The following is a 17,182-nucleotide window of genomic DNA, read 5'->3' as shown; positions in this document are numbered from 1 at the left end:
GACCCCCTTTCACTGCCACACATTCCTGTAGTCCAGCTCCATGTTGCCATGCCCCACACACAACTCCACGTTCAGCACCTTGAGGACAGCCACCTCCACCACACACTCCACCAGCCTCAGGATCTTGTACAACCACAGAATAGAAACCAGTCTCAAAATTTAGTTCAGTCTCATAGTCACTTGCAGCCTCAAAATCTAGTTCAACCACAAAATTTAGTACAGCCTCAAAATTTAGTGCAGCCACAGAATTTGGTTCAGCCTCAAAATCTTGTCCAGCCTCAGAATCTTTCCCAAGCACAAAATCTTAGTCAGCCACAAAATCTTTCCCAGACACACAACCATTCACAGCCTCATAATCTCTCTCTTGCCCAAAACTTGTCTCAGCCACAAAACCTTTCTCTCAATCCCAAATTGCTTCAGTCATCAAATATCCATCAACCACAAAATCTCTCTCAGCCACAAAACTTATCACAACCTCAAAATTTATCTCAATCTAACAGCATGTCTCAGCCTCACAACTTATCACAGAATCAAACCCTTTCTCAGCCCCAAAATCTTTCTCACTCTCAGAATATGTCTCAATCTCCTAATTTAAATCAACCTCAAAATCTATCACAGCCCCAGAATTTATCTCAAAGTGATAGCTTATCACAACCACAAAATCTTTCTCAGCCCCAGAATTTGTCTCAACCCCAAAACTTGAGTCAGGCTCACGTTTCACTTCAGGATCACCTAACACAGCTGGAGCATCAGCCTCAGAACATTCACATGGTATATTACAATGCATAGGCATCTTATCAGCAGAAGGTACATTGAAGAAAGTGGTGTGTAATAAGAAAATAATGCACTATTGTGATAATTACAGTTGAACTGTTGAACTATTAACTTTAATGAGCACTGTACTCATATAGTTAATTTTTTTTTTAAGTGCAATTTCAGTGAAATTACTACTATCAGTAATTTAGTAATTGCAAACTATCTGCTTTGCTTGGTACAGTACCTGAGTGGCTCTGGTAATGAAGGAGATCAGAGGACTGAAACACATAATTTATACATGCAAACCTACTCTATGTAAAGGAAAACAAATTTGTCACCATTGATCCTACTGTCATATATTCTGTACTTCAGTGCTTTATTATTAAGTTTCCAATATAAGAAAAATGCAAGAAAGACAAACAAAATCTTGATAGATAATAGAAAATTATATCATTGATGGATTTTTGTTATAATTAATTTGAGGATTATCATATCTGTTACAAATAAGTATACTGAACATTTCAGTACTGTTTATAGTTGACAAGAGTTGTAGAGGATGGTGACAGTTTGAAAGGGCAAGTTTCAGGTTGACATGGATCAGCCAAGTCACTGCTGATTCTCATGAGCTACACTATTAAGTTACCTTTATTTGGGTGAAGTCTTCTGACTAGGGTTCCACCTCAGGATCTCATCCCATGCCTTCTTTGGTCCGGTACCTACTGTAACTCTGCCTTCCCCCTCAAGTGTTCATCATGCCTCACCCAGTCATTCTCATCTTTTCTTTGCATGTAGCCAAACCACCACATATTCATAAATCTGAACAAAATAAATGTAATTGAATAGCACCATAATGGCAGCCTATACTAATGATATGCAATAATTAAATACTACTAACAGTAGTTATCCTAGATACTGAACATATAACGGAGCCACTTGAGTAACTTATGAATGTATTGTGGTTGCAAAGGTTGACAGGGAAAGTTTCAAAGCCTGGTAGTGTGTATTAGTTGTGAACCACTGCCAGGCAAGTGATAGTTAGGGGTTAGGTGCTCAGTAGTTGCTGAATGAACAGAAAGCCTCAAATCAAAACAATGAACAAAATATACTCTGTTAAAATACATTTACTATATTGAACAGCTCACCAGTCTGAAGCAAGTATATCCTAAACAGAATCTCAGTATATCTCAATGATGGAACAATGACAGTTTGCTGTGCCAAAGATTAGCTTGAGTATTCTGATGATTTAATTAAAAAAAAGTGAACTTGCAATTAAGATAAAGGAAGCATCATTAACGTACATGGATGCTGCTGTTGTCTGGCTACAAAATTGAGTTAAAGAAACACATTTACATACATGTATTTTGTATTATCTATAAAAGATAGGTTGTCCATCTGGAAGCTCCATTGCATTGTACATACAATTGTGAGAAACATTGTCTCTATGTATGTATGTTATTGTTTAGCTCCAGCAAGTATACAAAGCACTTACCTCAGATACTGTATGGGTGCTTTACTAGATATCTCTAGCAGTTGCTTCCAAGTGAGTTTGTTCCTGTTCCTGACACTTGCAGGGAGCTGAGAGGGAGGGTGCTTGGGGTCTGGCCTCCAGTCATGCTACGGCCTTCCTCACAACACTCAGTCCATGAGAGAGGTGGCACTGGGCACTAGTGTCATCCTACCAGAGGCTCTAATAAGGTTCTTGTTGCCAAGTATGTGAATTCTTTACTCTGCTGTAACCCAGATACTTGAGAATTAGGGCTATCCAGATATCTGACTCTGCCTCCTCATGGAAGAAAACAGAAGACATGGCTGGAGACAATGAGCAAAGCTTTTTGTACTTAGAAGTTTAATGATGATAATTGTAGCTTCATCCTGTGACCATTTATTCCACCATCATCAACAGTTGTTATTTTTGCACTTTATTGTGTGTGAAATTCTTGGGTAAAGGTATAATTGCAGGTATTTATATGAAGAGCTTGAGAACTTTGTTAAAGAAAAGCTCAGGTGATTTTTGGACTTGATCTATACATTACATTGGAGCTACATCTATCACTTGTTTTTATACCCAAGTATTAATGCCAGCAGACACCTTATAGGTTGTCACACCTATAATAATAATAAAGATTAGTGATAGCAAGTATTTCATTTTAGGCTTTATATTTTATTCATTTATTTATTCTTTTTTCCTTTTCTATTTTAGTGTTTGCAGCAATTGAGTGCCACTTAAAACTTCAAATAACCAATACATCAGTATTTCTTATATAATGATATGATCAAATGTGAGGAAATAATGAAAATTCCCTCTAAATTGTTTAAACTTTAAACACTAGAATTCTCTCTCTCTCTCTCTCTCTCTCTCTCTCTGTAGTCTTGCACACAAAGGAATACCACTCATGCCTGAGAACAAAACAACTGCGACAGATAACTATGTAGGTTTAGTTTATTGAGGATAGCATGTATGTATCCGGACACTTGTATGTACTCTCATGGAAAAGGAAAAAGTATACAAGCGGGATTATTGAGATCACAGAATGTTTACAATTCCCTCTCATGAATCGTGATAATGGTACAAGATAAAGGTGGCAGGGTAGTGGACCAGGAAGTGTTCACCATATGAGGACAAGAAACGCATCAGTAGAGATGGTAAGCCTATGCAAAACTAAGGTGCAGTTGGAATCGTGCAAACGTGTATCAATGCTTTCAAAACAGGAGCAGCCCTACGGTGGTAATGCAACAAATTTACAACCTATTAATGTCAAGGTTGACAACACCATCTCACATAGGAGTCCTTTTATCACGCCATGGCTCAGGAGGGATAATGATTTGGAAGCAAGGAAGCTTCGTTTTATTGTGGCATTAACGTGTCATAATTATGCATCAGTGTTTGTTCCTGGTTGGGCAGCCATGGCGTCTCAGCGGAGTGTTGGAACATCCCGTTGCCATCTCGTGCCACAAGATGGCGCCAAGGCCTTTGTCCCCAACACTATTCTTGACAATTTCACCATGATACCACTTAAAAAATATATACTTAAACACTCAGATTATACTGATGAAATATATTTGTATTTATTGGATACTTACTAACGTACACAGAGAAGTGTTTATATTTTAGTATCTTTTTATAAGACAATAGTGGCAACTTTGCAGTAAACAGAGAGGCTTCCGACTACTCCCATCGACGGGCAAAGTTACATCCATAATCTCCCTTCCTGCTGCGTTCTTCCCGTGTTAGGTGAGTAGACAACCCAGGACCGCCTTGCTAATACTTCTGGGGTGTGTGTGGCGGGCATGGGCGGAAGGGCGGCCCTATACTGGGCGTGAGGCATGTGGTGGCGGCCCGCGGCCACCCTTCCGCCACAGACGCCACACCTCGCCAGACACTCGCCTGTTAGCAGTTACCTTTATCTCGCCCACACTCAGCTGCAGTTGAACGTGCGAGGTGCCTTTTATGTTTTGTGCAAGTTTAGGTTATTGTTGGTGGCCTGCGAGGTAGCGGCCGCGGTGCTGGGGGCGGCCACCCGTGGCCAGGCTGGGGAAATTGTTTCGTGGGAAACTGACGAAGAAAGTTGTCATATAGAGATAAATAATCGTGCAGCGTGTATTGTAGGTTAACTGTTGTAAATTTATATGTTGAGTTGCCATGAGATGCTTGATTATTCCTAGACGCGTGTGGTGGGCGACTGAGTCCACCCCGCCCCGCCCCACCCTAGGGAAGGGGCGCGACGCCCCACGGCCCTCCAGGGTTTGAATGGGCCTCACTTGTTGAGAGGCACATGGACTGCGGCACGGGCACGAGCATGGCGGCGAGGCACAGAGGGTGTCGGCAGCGGTCATGGGTTATACAGGCACTCAGTGAGGTGTCTGTGGTGTTTTTATCAGACACTGGTATTGACTGCCTGACGTGAACCTGTCACAGCTGGGGCCGCACACGGGCAGGCCGCCAGCCCGCCCATTCCCGCTAGCCAGCCTGCCAGCCATGCTGCACCAGATACAAATGTTTTCAGTCGTCGGTATTAGCATGACAGTGCTCATCCGTTCCAATGCCTTATGTCACCTGTTGTGTATCTGTTACTCTGTTATCTCTATAATGTAGGGAATATTTTTCATGTTATCAGGTATCGGTGAATATCTGACTAGAGGGATTTCTTCATAATTTATTGTTTCTTGTAAGGACTCCTGAACGTCATGATGAAGTTCACTATAGCTCAGCTGTTCATCCAGCAGGTTAAACCTAAACTTATGTCTTTAAAGTTGTCTTATCTCCCTTTCAAAGGTGAAGCCTTTGACTTCTCAGGCTAAGTTTTTCTCCACAGCAGAGGTGCCAGCATGGTCATTCGCTTGTCAGGCAATGCACACCAGTGACCAAGATATAATTAGAGATTGTGCCAATAATGCGGTTGAAAGGCTGACATTTGTAAGGTCTTAATGCTTTATCAGTGATTCCCTCAGGAGACTCTCTCTCTCTCTCTCTCTCTCTCTCTCTCTCTCTCTCTCTCTCTCTCTCTCTCTCTCTCTCTCTCTCTCTCTCTCTCTCAGATCCTGTTGCCCTTTAGAAGTCAGTCTTGCTTGATATTCTTTGTCCATTCTGGTTGTCTGTGGAGGTGTGGCCAATTTGAAAGTTGAGCTGGGAGAAGGTGGAGGCAAAAATTAAGCTTAACAGCTTACTCCAATAACCAAATGATGACTGGGTGTAGGAGAGCTTTTGTGTTTGCTTCTTTTTGGCTCTTCACTTTAGCAAGCTGCACTGGCATATTTTGTGTGTACCAGGTCGAGGTTAAGTGCACACTGCATTGTATGCTGTTCACAGTAACAAGTATGTACTCTAGTAAAGAGCGTGGAAGTGTGACTCGGTTAATTACTGTGGCATACCACTAGCCACCATATTGTTCTCATTCTTAGATGCAGATATTTGCAGAACAATTATGTTTCTTACATACACGATGTTGGCAGAATCTGTGATGTACAGCCATGTTTACTTATGCATTGTGATTATTAATTAATTATTTTTTTCGTTTACAAGGTTTTACTTAAAACCTTGAAATTGCTTATATTTGTTATTTTGTTACATTATACAGGGTTGCATTTAATGATGAATTGGGTTTTGTGGTATCTTCCTTTAATTTTTTTTTATTTAGTTATTTATTTTATTTATTATTATTATTATTATTATTATTGTTTATTTATTTATTTTTTTTACCTTTTGTCATGGTCAAATTTCATTGATGTCAAATTTTATAAAGTTTGTGTGAATAATCCGAGTGAGCCCATGCAAGACAACACAATTGTTTTTTTTTTTTTTATCTTGTAACAGGCATATGGAATAAGTTTGGCTTGCTTTGGACAGAAGTCTCACAATTATTGATTCTTTGGAAGTTCAAAAAGTGCTCTTTAGGACACTCACTCAAAACACATGTGCTTATTGTTGTGCTTCAAATACAATTTATAACAAGTATTTGGAGAAATGAAATGTACTCAAGTTGTGAACTGTTTTGAGCTTCACTAATAAGATGTTTATGTATCCAAGTAGAACAGCATGAAGGTTAAGTGCCTTCTTAGTCCTTTGATTTTGTTACTTGCCATAATCCCCATACCAATTCAACTTTATAAAAGTATGGTGCATGGCAATTGATATATTGTCCAATTGCTGTACATGGTTTCTGAGCTGTGCTCCAAAATATTGAATAGAAAAATGATAGACAATAACTTGTCATCTATCGTATAACCTGAATACAAGAGGAATAACAGCCTCTTTGTCTTCTCACCACAGTTAAAACCACTAAACAACTTTTCAACCTTGTGGTTAGAATTGAAATGAGATTAAAGAAAGTGTTTTTGTTTTGAATATGTAAATGAATGCTGTTTCTTCATGTTATTTTTGTTGTTTAGTTTTGGCATATGTAAAGCGTCCTGTTTCCAGCAACCCAGGTCACAGCCTCTGAAGTCATATCATATTAATACTACGAATGAGGAAGATGTATGCTGTTAGCAGAGTGAGGTATGTACCATTGGCTGTTTTCACTTTGCTGTTTTAAGTGAGGGGTATCTGGGTTGTTTGAAAGACAGGATGCATAAGCCATAACATGAATACTGCTCGAAACTCCTGATTCCTTGCCGTGCCAGACTAGTTATAAAGTAGAGATTCGGCTTTGAGTAATAGCTGCTAAGTTAACAATTTAACAGGAACAAGCTCTGCTGATTTAATTTTGCAGATGAAGTGAGAGGAGTACTGGCCTTGAAAGGAGATTCACCATGTGTCAACAATTATTGCTGAATGAGCATATTGGAAGCCAGCATCAGAAAACAACCTGATATCCCATGCTTGTGAAACAGAACTGGAATAAAACATTTCACTATACTCTTGTCTTATATATCCCTTAGTGAAATGTCTGCCGTGGACATTGAGCCTCTCTCAGTCACACTTATGGGGAAGCATCAATAGTTTTTAAATTAATGCATGATCACCACTGTGAATAGGCTTTAGATGCATTTTTCCAGGAGAAATAAAAGATGATAATGTTGTGAAATTCTCTTTCCAGATATGTTTGTGGCAAGGTGACATCTGTGCAGCAGCTCCTCCACGATTTGTACTTCCGGAGGTGACATAGGCAGTAAGGATGGAGCCAACACAAAATTCCTCAAGCTTGATGTGGTGCAACTACAACACGGTTGAAGGCCTTATCACCACAAGTGCTCCTGTTCAAGTAGAACTAGGGAGTGTTGACATTGCAAGACAAATCAACCAACAAGTCCAATTACAATATGGTAGCCTCCAGGCTGTGCCGGCACAGCCACAGCAGATTATAGTAGCACATCAACCTCAGCCACCACCTGCTCCACCCACACCTGATCCACCTGTCCCTCAAAAACTAGCAAAGCCGCGAGCAAGAACAACGAATGGTGAACGTGTGCCGTGTGATCAGTGCGGTAAAACCTTTTCTTGTAATGCAAACCTAAGAGACCACATGAGGCTGCATACAGGTGAGAGGCCCTTTGTCTGTACTGAATGTGGAATGTCCTTTGCTCAGCGGTCAAACTGGAGATTACACAAACGTGTCCATACTGGAGAAAGGCCTTATATGTGTGGTATCTGTGGCAAAACATTTTCCCGTAGTTCTCACTTACCGGGCCATATGAGGGTACACACCGGCGAGAGACCATATTCCTGTGAACAGTGTGATAATTCGTTTGCCTCTGCTCAAGCTCTTAAGAACCATGCACGCACCCACACTGGAGAGAAACCTTTTGTATGTGAGTACTGCCAGACTGCCTTTACACACAGCTCATCTCTTTCTTCACATAAGAAAAGATGCACTGGAGAAAAGAGAAAGAGAGGAAGACCTCTTGGTAGTGGCCGCAAATCATACAGGAAAAAGCCAACAGGTCGGCCTCGGGGAAGACCCAAAAAAAAGGGTCGGTATGCCAAGCGGGGCAGGAGAAAGAATCCCCCAGCTGAAGATGACCTTGTGGAACCTAAAGAGGAAGACATGACGGTAGTCAAGGCTGAGGTTCATGCTGAAAGTGGCGAAGAAACACAAAGCATCCCAGTGGAGACCAAGGAGGAAATGGAGGAGGTACCCACTGTCGTTGTGGATGTAGATTCTATGGAGGTTGAGCATCCAGATATACACGGGGACCCTTTACATATACAAAGCCACTTACACCAACATGAGGTCATAGTTCCAGAAGGTATACCACAGGAAAATCACATAATTCATCATGAAATGGTGCCATCAGAAGAGGTTGTATCTGTAGCCACTGCCACTGCAAGCTTGGATGAGACCTCTAACCTACACCAAGAAGCAGCAGTGGCAATGGCTGCATTGCATGAGGGAGCATGCAGCCTTACCCAACACCAGTTGCCTCAAGAAACGTATGTAGAGAGAGATGGATCCCATACATTGTGGTTTCCCAAGCAGCAATATTAGTGGTGTGATTTTCAAATGTCTATTGTTGGGAATCTGCTTGTGTTAATAAGGCAAGCAACTGTCAGTTGATAGTTCAGTCATCCTACTTAAGATGTAGCACTAATGGTGCACTGAGAACATGATGAAAATTTTTAGATGTTCAATTCAAGTGGCGGTAAAATGACAATGAATAAATTGACTATTCAATACAAGAATTATTCTAATTTTCTTGAGAGGAGAAATGGTTTTATGTCTTAATATTATTTTTCTACAAGACTGCTAACTGCTTGTGTATATCCCAGAGAGCTTCACAATGTATTGGGTAGTGGTCCTGGCATTCTCATTGTGGGTTGATTTTTACTGTCATTGAAATCAACTTGTTGACAAATTTCATTATCATTGATATAAAATATTGCATTGTGAAACTAGCTGAGGACAGTTATTTTAGTATTTAAGATTTCTATGAAGAATAAATATTTTATACCAAACATTACATGTTATGTTTAGATCTAAATTAAGAGCTCTTGGACAGGTAAGAAAATAATGTCCCATGTATGCTTATGTATATTACAATGTTCTTTGAACATGTTATCAATGTACAATGCCAACTGTTAAGAATTTAATATTTCCAGTATAAATAAAATATTGTTCAAAAATTCAAATATGTAATTTCTCATTTGACCAAATAAAATGTAAAATTTAAAGGTCTTATAAAAGTTACCTAGAAAGTTCACATTAGTTATTACCATGAAATGCTTGTGTATTGTCATTCACTTTGTCATCATTATACCTGCAGGTATAATAATGATAAAGTAACTTTAGTAATAGCAACTTGACACATGGACATCCTAAAGGTGCTATATTTGTATTTATAACGTGGCTCAAGGAGATTTAAGGTGTATACATCTTGACAACATAGTATGACCCTAAAGACATAATGAAGTCTGTTAAATCTAATTCTCATAGTAGTCTGCTTATTCTTGTGTCACCTGTAACTTTAGTAGTGTTGTATGTTCTGCAACACATTTATCAGTGTGCTATAAACAATTTTTGCCTTCATCTAGCCAAAGCATTGGACCATGAAGTGTAATGTCATATGATGTTTATTGAGTTTGCTGAATATTTTGTTTGAACTAAGGGTTGTTGAATGTCATGCTAAATGCAGCTAACTATACCCGTAATAGCAGTTATTTTGCATAAATTTAAGGTGACATGCACGTGTTCCATCAAAATCATCCAAGCGGTCATGATTTCCCTCCATAAGTCATTACCCTTTTGCAAAGCTGCATAGCAGAGCTCCTAAAATGTTTCATATAACAGCAACTAACATAATTAAACATACAGTTTAAGCATGTTTATTTGAGAGCAATTTGGCAAAACTAAAATTTTGAAAGACCCACTTTGGAACTGAAGTACATAACAGCAAGATAAATTTCCCTATGATGTAAGTGATTTGGACAAACCAGAAATGGTTTACTGTTTGCTATTGACAATTTTCATGAAATTTTATTAGTATAGCATCCTCCCCATGTGACCTGATTGATCAAGAGTTCTTTTAGACTGATGATAGAGTGTTGTGATGAGAGATTTCTGATGCAGTATTTGAGATATGAGTGTGTTAAAAAGCTTTGTTGTAATGTGTTTACTGCTGCTGTTGGGTGTGGGTGTGTATGGCTTAGAGGCACCTTGATGCTGACTGTGCAGTAGTGTGAAGACCACAGCTCGCATCCACCTCAGTGCAAGAATTGTGATTATGGTTCAACTTGCCACCACACTTCATAGGTAAACTGTCTTATACCACTATAAATTTCTTTTATATGTTAGTAAGAAAATAGTAGAAATCTGAACTACCCAAGATGCTGCAAGATTTAGTTATAATTTCTTCAGGATATTATAGGTTTTTGGATTAGGTTTTACCTTAAAAGAAATTGTTGATGTGTTGTTAGAATACCAGGTTTATGAATGATAGAAAAATAAATTGCTCGCATATTGATGAAACTAATACAATAAAGTTGTGAGTTTGTGAACTTTTCCTTTTTTTCAGATTATGACACTAACATTATACAGGATCATTGTAAAGTATCAAATTTTGTTGATACTGGTAAGAATTTTTTGTACCCGTTAGCATTAGGTGAATGCATATTGACCTTGCTCTTAACCTATTGTTCCATTTTGTTCCAGGAGCCATGTTGATGTAGACAGCAGTGGCTGCCTTTAAGGAAGACTGCTATCAACCCCTGGGGCAGATGGAGAATTTGGAGCACATTGTCACATCAGGGGCTACAGGGGTGACTCATGTGGCTGCTGTTGGTACTGTGCAGGGTGTAGCTGGAGTGACGGGTGTCCAGACATTGAACAATGTCAGTGGTGTAAACACCGTTGGGTCTGTGGCAGGTGTTACTGGTGTTACTGGTTTGGCCTGGTATAATTACAGTCCTGATGGTGTTGGTCAACTCATCACCAGTGGACCAGCTGTCCAGGTAGAGCTGGGCAGCCCAGATATTGCACGCCAGTTTAATCAGCAAGTTCAGGCTCAGTATGGCAACTTACAGGTCCAAGTGCAGGCAGTCACTAATCCAACACCAGTCACTAAGCCTCCACCTGCATCCACACCTGACCCACTGATGATTGTGAAGCAGCCCAAGTCTCGGGTGCGTCAGAGTGGTGGAGAACGTGTGCCCTGTCCTGAATGTGGCAAGACTGTGTCCTGCAATGCCACCTTGCGGGATCACCTCCGTACCCACACTGGCGAGAGGCCTTTCGTGTGTGGTGAGTGTGGCTTGGCATTTGCACAGCGCTCCAACCTCCGGATGCACAAGCGACTTCACACTGGTGAACGGCCATACATGTGTGGTATATGTGGGAAAACATTTGCTAGATCTTCACACTTACCTGCACATATGAGAACACATACTGGCGAGAAGCCATATGTCTGTCAGGAGTGCAATCATGCCTTCATTACTGCACAGCAGCTTAAAAATCACTTCAGAGTGCACACTGGAGAAAAGCCATGGAAGTGTGATCTTTGTGCTGCTGCATTTACACACTCATCATCACTCTCAACGCACAAGAAAAAGCACACAGGGCAGAAGCCTTTCCAATGTGAGAAGTGTAGCAAGGCATTCTTCTTTAGTTCAGCTCTGGACAAACACATGAAAGTGCATTCCAAGTCACGGCCATTCAAGTGTGATTCTTGTGACAAGGCATTCAAATACAAAGAAAGCTTGACTGTACACAAGGAAAAGTACTGTGGCAAAGAAGTTTCCAAGAAGCCGAGAGCACCACGGCGCCCGGATGCCAAGAAGCCAGGCCCCAAACCAGGTAGTGGCAGAAAGTATGTTCAGAAGAGGAAAGGACGACCCAGGGGACGACCTCGCAAGAGAGGCCGTGGTAAGAGGGGGAGGCCAAGGAAGTATTTCAAGCAGGAAGATTTTGATGAAGAGGAGGAAGACATTGACGGAGAGTTGGAACCAGAAGAAGTTCCTTTAGATGAAATCAGTGAAGATCAGTCTGAAGAGATAATTCCAGAAGCCATAATTGACCCACTCAAAATAGAGAAAATAGTGGAGGAGACAGAGCTTCAACATGATTCTTTGGAGCAGCATGCTGATGAACTCCAACACCACCAGCTGCAGCATGAACACCTGCAGCATGCCACTCATGAGATCCACATTGAAGACGCAACTGCGCTGACTATTGTTTCTCCTGAAGAGGCAGAACAACAAGCAGCAGCAGCTGGGGGGGTTCAGCTGGTGACTCTTCATCCTGAAGTCCCTATTCAAATAGTATCCCATGATCCCCAGACACAAGTGACCCACCAGCTGATAACTCGAGATGGTGTGCAGATGTGGTATCCCAGGCAGTACCAGTGAGTGCAGAGAATTTACTGGTATGTTTCAAGGTCGGTATCATCTTTACTATTTTGTGCTCAGTAAAGTTCATGAGTTGTATCATATTAAAATGTAAGTGTACAATTTTTTATAAGAGAACTTATGCTCCTATCATGTTTAAACTTGTAGTTTTAATTATATTGTTTATTTTAAAAGTACTGTAATTCTCTACTTGTAATTTGGTGCCTGTTAGAAATTAAACTATGAAATATACTTTTAAAACTAAAATTAATTGGTAGGCTTCTAAAAGTAAGCATTCTTGTGCCAATGGGTGTTCCTGAAAATATGAAAATATCACAATATCCCATAAGTGCAAGTTATTTGATAACACTATTTTCCTTATTTTAAAGTATGTTGTAAGTCATTAATATGTTTTACTTTTAATGAACTAAACTTCCAGTTGAATAGATCCTATACTTTTGTATTAAATTATAAGTTAATTGATTTAGAGAGGGTACTCTTCTTGTTTATTACTGGTGCTCACACCTTGTATTACTATTATTATTATTATTATTATTATTGGCTTGCATGCACTAATTGCTACTGTGGTGCTCAGTTGTACTGCCATAACAAAGCTGGAGTGCATTGTGTGGCATGTGCTGTACAGGCAGTGGCAAGATGGAATGTCAGTGACACCTGAAGATCAGCTGCCCACCATTCCTGGCTCATGACAGGTATTGCAGCAGTAATTAAACTGAATGAAATTATTCTTTGTGCTGATTAAATTGCTCTTTATGAGAGAGGAATTCTTTCACACACAAGCGCGCACACACACACACACACACACACACACACACACACACACACACACACACACACACACACAATGTGTAGCTCCTGTTCACCTAGCAGCAAATAGGTATGGGATGTAACTCGAGGGGTTGTGGCCTCGCTTTCCCAGTGTGTGGAGTGTGTTGTGGTCTCAGTCCCACCTGAAGATTGGTCTGTGAGCTCTGAACTTGCTCTGTAATGGGGAAGGCTGGCTGGGTGACCAGCAGGTGATGTTGGTGAACACACACACACACACATGTCGAAATTCATTTCTTATTTTAAAAAGGCAAAATGTTGCACAACATTCCTGGTAAAGAGAGCTCTTCATGTCTTCAACATCATAAACCATTCCATGATAGTTGATTATTTTTGTGGGGATCAAATGAAGCCATATCAGTACAGTGGATGAATGTGCCTGTTCTTCATTCCATTATGTAACATAGGAGGGTGTAATTCTATTCTTGAATGATGAGGTACAAGAAATAATATCCCCACGTCACATTAAGCGAACCTCATAAGATTTGAAAATACTCTATCACATATGATTATATGATGAAATACTGATAAGAAAGGGTTTTAACAATAATTGGCACATGTGATGCTAGAAGATTCTCTTTTCTACCAGGATTGGAAGTGCAACCAAGTGTTTATTTCATAAAAATCATAAAATATGCCAACTTACCAGATGTTCTTTAAGGAACCAAAACACAAGTAATCCTTTGGGATAATGTTGAAGTATTTGCCAGAAAACTTATTCCATGTTACAATACTTTTCACAATACCTTTGGTTTGCAGTGATATTACTTACACCATATGAGAATACAAGACATTATAAAACTTTCATCTGCCTTGCCTTACCTTAATTTTATGTGGTATTTAAAGATACATGTCATTGACTGGCTGTTTATGTGTGGATCTGACCTGTGGATTGTAAACTGAATATGGTTATTGTAGTCAAGCCTTTATTCAAATGCTCATATATGCAATGTGTGTTAGACAGATTGTGATGATATATGCAAGGAAAACAATGGCTTTTGAAAATACTTGAAGTTGTATAAAATGAATTTTCAAGGATATCTAAATTTCATTCAGCACTAGAATTAAAGAGAAAAAAAAAGTAGGTGGAACTAAATGAAATATTGAAAATGCAAGAGACATGGCAAGAAATCACGCTTTAAAGATCATGGCACTGATGAAGAAAGGTTCTGACATAATATGTAAAAAAAAAAATGTATAGAGCTTCAAATGATTGATTAAGACACTTCATGTTTAGATTTGTCTTAGTTACTGCAGGAAAACCTAATCCTGACCACTAATTGAAATTCTCAGGATTGATCAGTGTGATTAAAATTTTTTTAAACAATTGTAAAAAAAAAAACATTTCTCATGCACCTAATTTTTGGGGAACAATTAATACATACTTTATATTGTAATATGTATAAGTACTGTGTATGTATTAATATTGCCTGTGACATTTACTTTAATGCAAGAGAAAGTATTACAGTATTTCATTTGATAAGATTCCATTATGAATTTTTTATTTATTTATTGGGTTTTTTTAGTTTAAACAATTTCTGTCCCAGAGCAAAGAGCAACACAGGCTTGCTTGAATCAGATCACATCCAGATTTTTTTTTTTTTTTTTTTTTTTTTTTTTTACTTTGTGTGCAGAGTGCAATCATCCTTTATTTTATGTAGCAGTTAACTGCAGTGTAACTTATGTGAAAAGTATTTGCAGAGAATTCCACTATTTGCATTATTTTCTCAAAAGATTTTTGCAGAATCACATGTTTTAAACCAGGCAAAAACAGATAGGGCTCTTAGTATGGTAGAGTACACACCACAGCCCTCAGAGAAATATTGTACCGTTGTACATATCCAACACAGCAGCATGGCTGTAGGGAAGGGGAAAGAGATATAGGGGGAGGGAATGTTAGTACCAATGATGGACAGTATTAAGATTAAACTGTTGCATAACTATGTAAAGTATTTAGAAAAGGAAATTATGGACAGCTGCTGCTGCTTACATTGTGTTTTCTTATTTCTGAGGTTTACATTATTTCATATGAACTCATTGGCATGACATTGACATTATATTTACTTAAAACATGATGTGCACTCCTCAGAGGTTTACTGCTGGCTGGGCTGGATTACTGACAGTCCATTGTATTAGATCATCACTGCTTTAAAGCAATTTGTATGAGATGTGTTGTAGATTAGTTGTTCTTCCTATATAAACTTTTATATTATCACTTTTTTTTTTCAAATATACATTCACAATTAAAACATGATTTTTCTTGACAGTCAAATATAGTTATGCTTTTACTTTGCACCCAAAGATGCACACTGTATAAATTGGGAAGAGTTTATATATATATATATATATATATATATATATATATATATATATATATGAGATATATATATATATATATATATATATATCTCTCTCTCTCTCTCTCTCTCTCTCTCTCTCTCTCTCTCTCTCTCTCTCTCTCTCTCTCTCTCTCTCTCTCTCTCTCTCTCTCTGTTCAGTAATGTATTCATTGTGGGCAGTTAGAGTGGCTGATGGTTGAGTGGCTTGGATGGTGTTTGAGGGCCCATAAAGTGTGTATCTTTGCTACATCATCGTGTAATAAGGGTTTGCATTTCTGTTCGTCCTGTATCGTGGCAGTAATAGACGAATCTCTAGTGTGCAACATGTATGTGTTTGGAGGCATTAAGCAATTTAATCTTTATTAAGGTCTTAACATGAAACTAGCTGCTATTGGATAAAATTCCCCAATATTGCTTAGTACCATGATCATATTGAATCATTGTATGTATCATGACATGTAATTATCAATCACAATAAATTTGAAAACAATCATGCCAAAATTTTCTTACTCTACCAAGTTGTTAACACTACTTGCAGAAAAGAAACAAATTGTACTACCTGTAATGCTTATAGGATGGTGCCCTACTTGGTGAAGCAACATTTTTATCCTTACTTTTACCCTGAGTGACATGTCAACTCAAAGGTAAGTATAATTGGCCAGAAATTGTGACATATATCAAGCCACATCTTTCTCAATCCCACTTCATTTCCACCTCCCCATTCCAACCTCTTGTTTTTATATTTCTCATAGCCCATGCCCATCTCCTTTCTCTCTCTCTCTCTCTCTCTCTCTCTCTCTCTCTCTCTCTCTCTCTCTCTCTCTCTCTCTCTCAGAAGTCATTAGTACAGTGTTTACAATGTAACACACACACACACACACACCAAATGGGAGTTAAGGGTTATACATATAATCATACATGCATGGGAGTGAGGAGGCATGGGAGAGGATGTCAAGGGGTTAAGGAGAGGTGTATTATGAAACGAGGATAACAGACGTCACTTAAGTTAGAATTATAAGTAGGGATTTGCTTCATCTAGTAATGAGCCGACTTTACTTGCGAACATCTCTCTCTCTCTCTCTCTCTTATCAGTTTCATAGTCTGTACACTGTAACTGGCCATTGGACATTGGCCTTGCGATCATTGTAAGTAATCAAGGATAGAAGCACTGCAAATTGAGTGAATAGATAGTAAAGGAATTACTTGGTGAAAATTATAATTGTCTCAAATGTAAATGGTGTTAGTTGGGTGCCCAGCTCATCAAGTATGAAAAGTTGTTTTCTTTATCTAATTTGTGAGAACTTAACTTCAAATGGAAGTACTTTAAGATGGCATATAGTGAGACATGGGTGGATTGCTCTCAGCGGAAAGAGATCCTGCTGAGATATTTAGGCAGTGTGCTGTTGTATCATAAGACACCATTACCTCCATGAGTATGAGCCATCAACGCAAAATGTTGACTACGTAGATCATTTTACCACCACTG

The 17,182-nt window shown here is 39.1% G+C and overlaps 3 protein-coding genes across 5 annotated transcripts in view; all 3 read left to right on the top strand.

Moving 5' to 3' along the window:
- Positions 1-2,805, top strand: part of LOC123506013 — a 16,480-nt gene extending 13,675 nt beyond the window's left edge. Inside the window, exon 8 of the mRNA XM_045257822.1 lies at positions 1-2,805. This exon is cut by the window's left edge and continues 1,307 nt beyond it. Within this exon, the coding sequence (XP_045113757.1) occupies positions 1-789 (789 nt within the window). The 3' untranslated portion in view covers positions 790-2,805.
- A 419-nt stretch (positions 2,806-3,224) lies between these two features.
- On the top strand, positions 3,225-9,364 carry LOC123506304 (zinc finger protein 91-like). 2 transcript variants are annotated; one of them, XM_045258269.1, is made up of 3 exons: positions 3,972-3,988; positions 6,674-6,751; positions 7,293-9,364. In XM_045258269.1, exon 3 carries the CDS (start codon positions 7,371-7,373, stop codon positions 8,679-8,681), a length of 1,311 nt encoding a protein of 436 aa, XP_045114204.1. In that variant the 5' UTR covers positions 3,972-3,988; positions 6,674-6,751; positions 7,293-7,370; the 3' UTR covers positions 8,682-9,364. The 2 variants fall into 2 exon arrangements, with proteins under 2 accessions (XP_045114203.1, XP_045114204.1); XM_045258268.1 differs by lacking the exon at positions 6,674-6,751 and having other exon boundaries at positions 3,225-3,988.
- On the top strand, positions 3,998-15,606 carry LOC123506303 (zinc finger and SCAN domain-containing protein 22-like). Of its 2 annotated transcripts, none has more exons than XM_045258267.1 (2): positions 3,998-4,195; positions 10,842-15,606. In XM_045258267.1, exon 2 carries the CDS (start codon positions 10,907-10,909, stop codon positions 12,530-12,532), a length of 1,626 nt encoding a protein of 541 aa, XP_045114202.1. In that variant the 5' UTR covers positions 3,998-4,195; positions 10,842-10,906; the 3' UTR covers positions 12,533-15,606. The 2 variants fall into 2 exon arrangements, with proteins under 2 accessions (XP_045114202.1, XP_045114201.1); XM_045258266.1 differs by lacking the exon at positions 3,998-4,195 and adding an exon at positions 9,499-10,442.
- The last annotated feature ends 1,576 nt before the right edge of the window (positions 15,607-17,182 follow it).

The sequence above is a fragment of the Portunus trituberculatus genome, chromosome 19 (assembly GCF_017591435.1).
Source record: "Portunus trituberculatus isolate SZX2019 chromosome 19, ASM1759143v1, whole genome shotgun sequence".
NCBI lineage: Eukaryota > Metazoa > Arthropoda > Malacostraca > Decapoda > Portunidae > Portunus > Portunus trituberculatus.
Note: the sequence above shows the minus strand (reverse complement) of the source record. Positions and strands in the feature narration are given on the sequence as shown.

What these genes read in the sequence shown, in the direction of transcription:
- LOC123506304 (XM_045258268.1), top strand. Translation starts at nt 7,371, where the DNA reads ATGGAGCCAACACAAAATTCCTCAAGCTTGATGTGGTGCAACTACAAC.
- LOC123506303 (XM_045258267.1), top strand. Translation starts at nt 10,907, where the DNA reads ATGGAGAATTTGGAGCACATTGTCACATCAGGGGCTACAGGGGTGACT.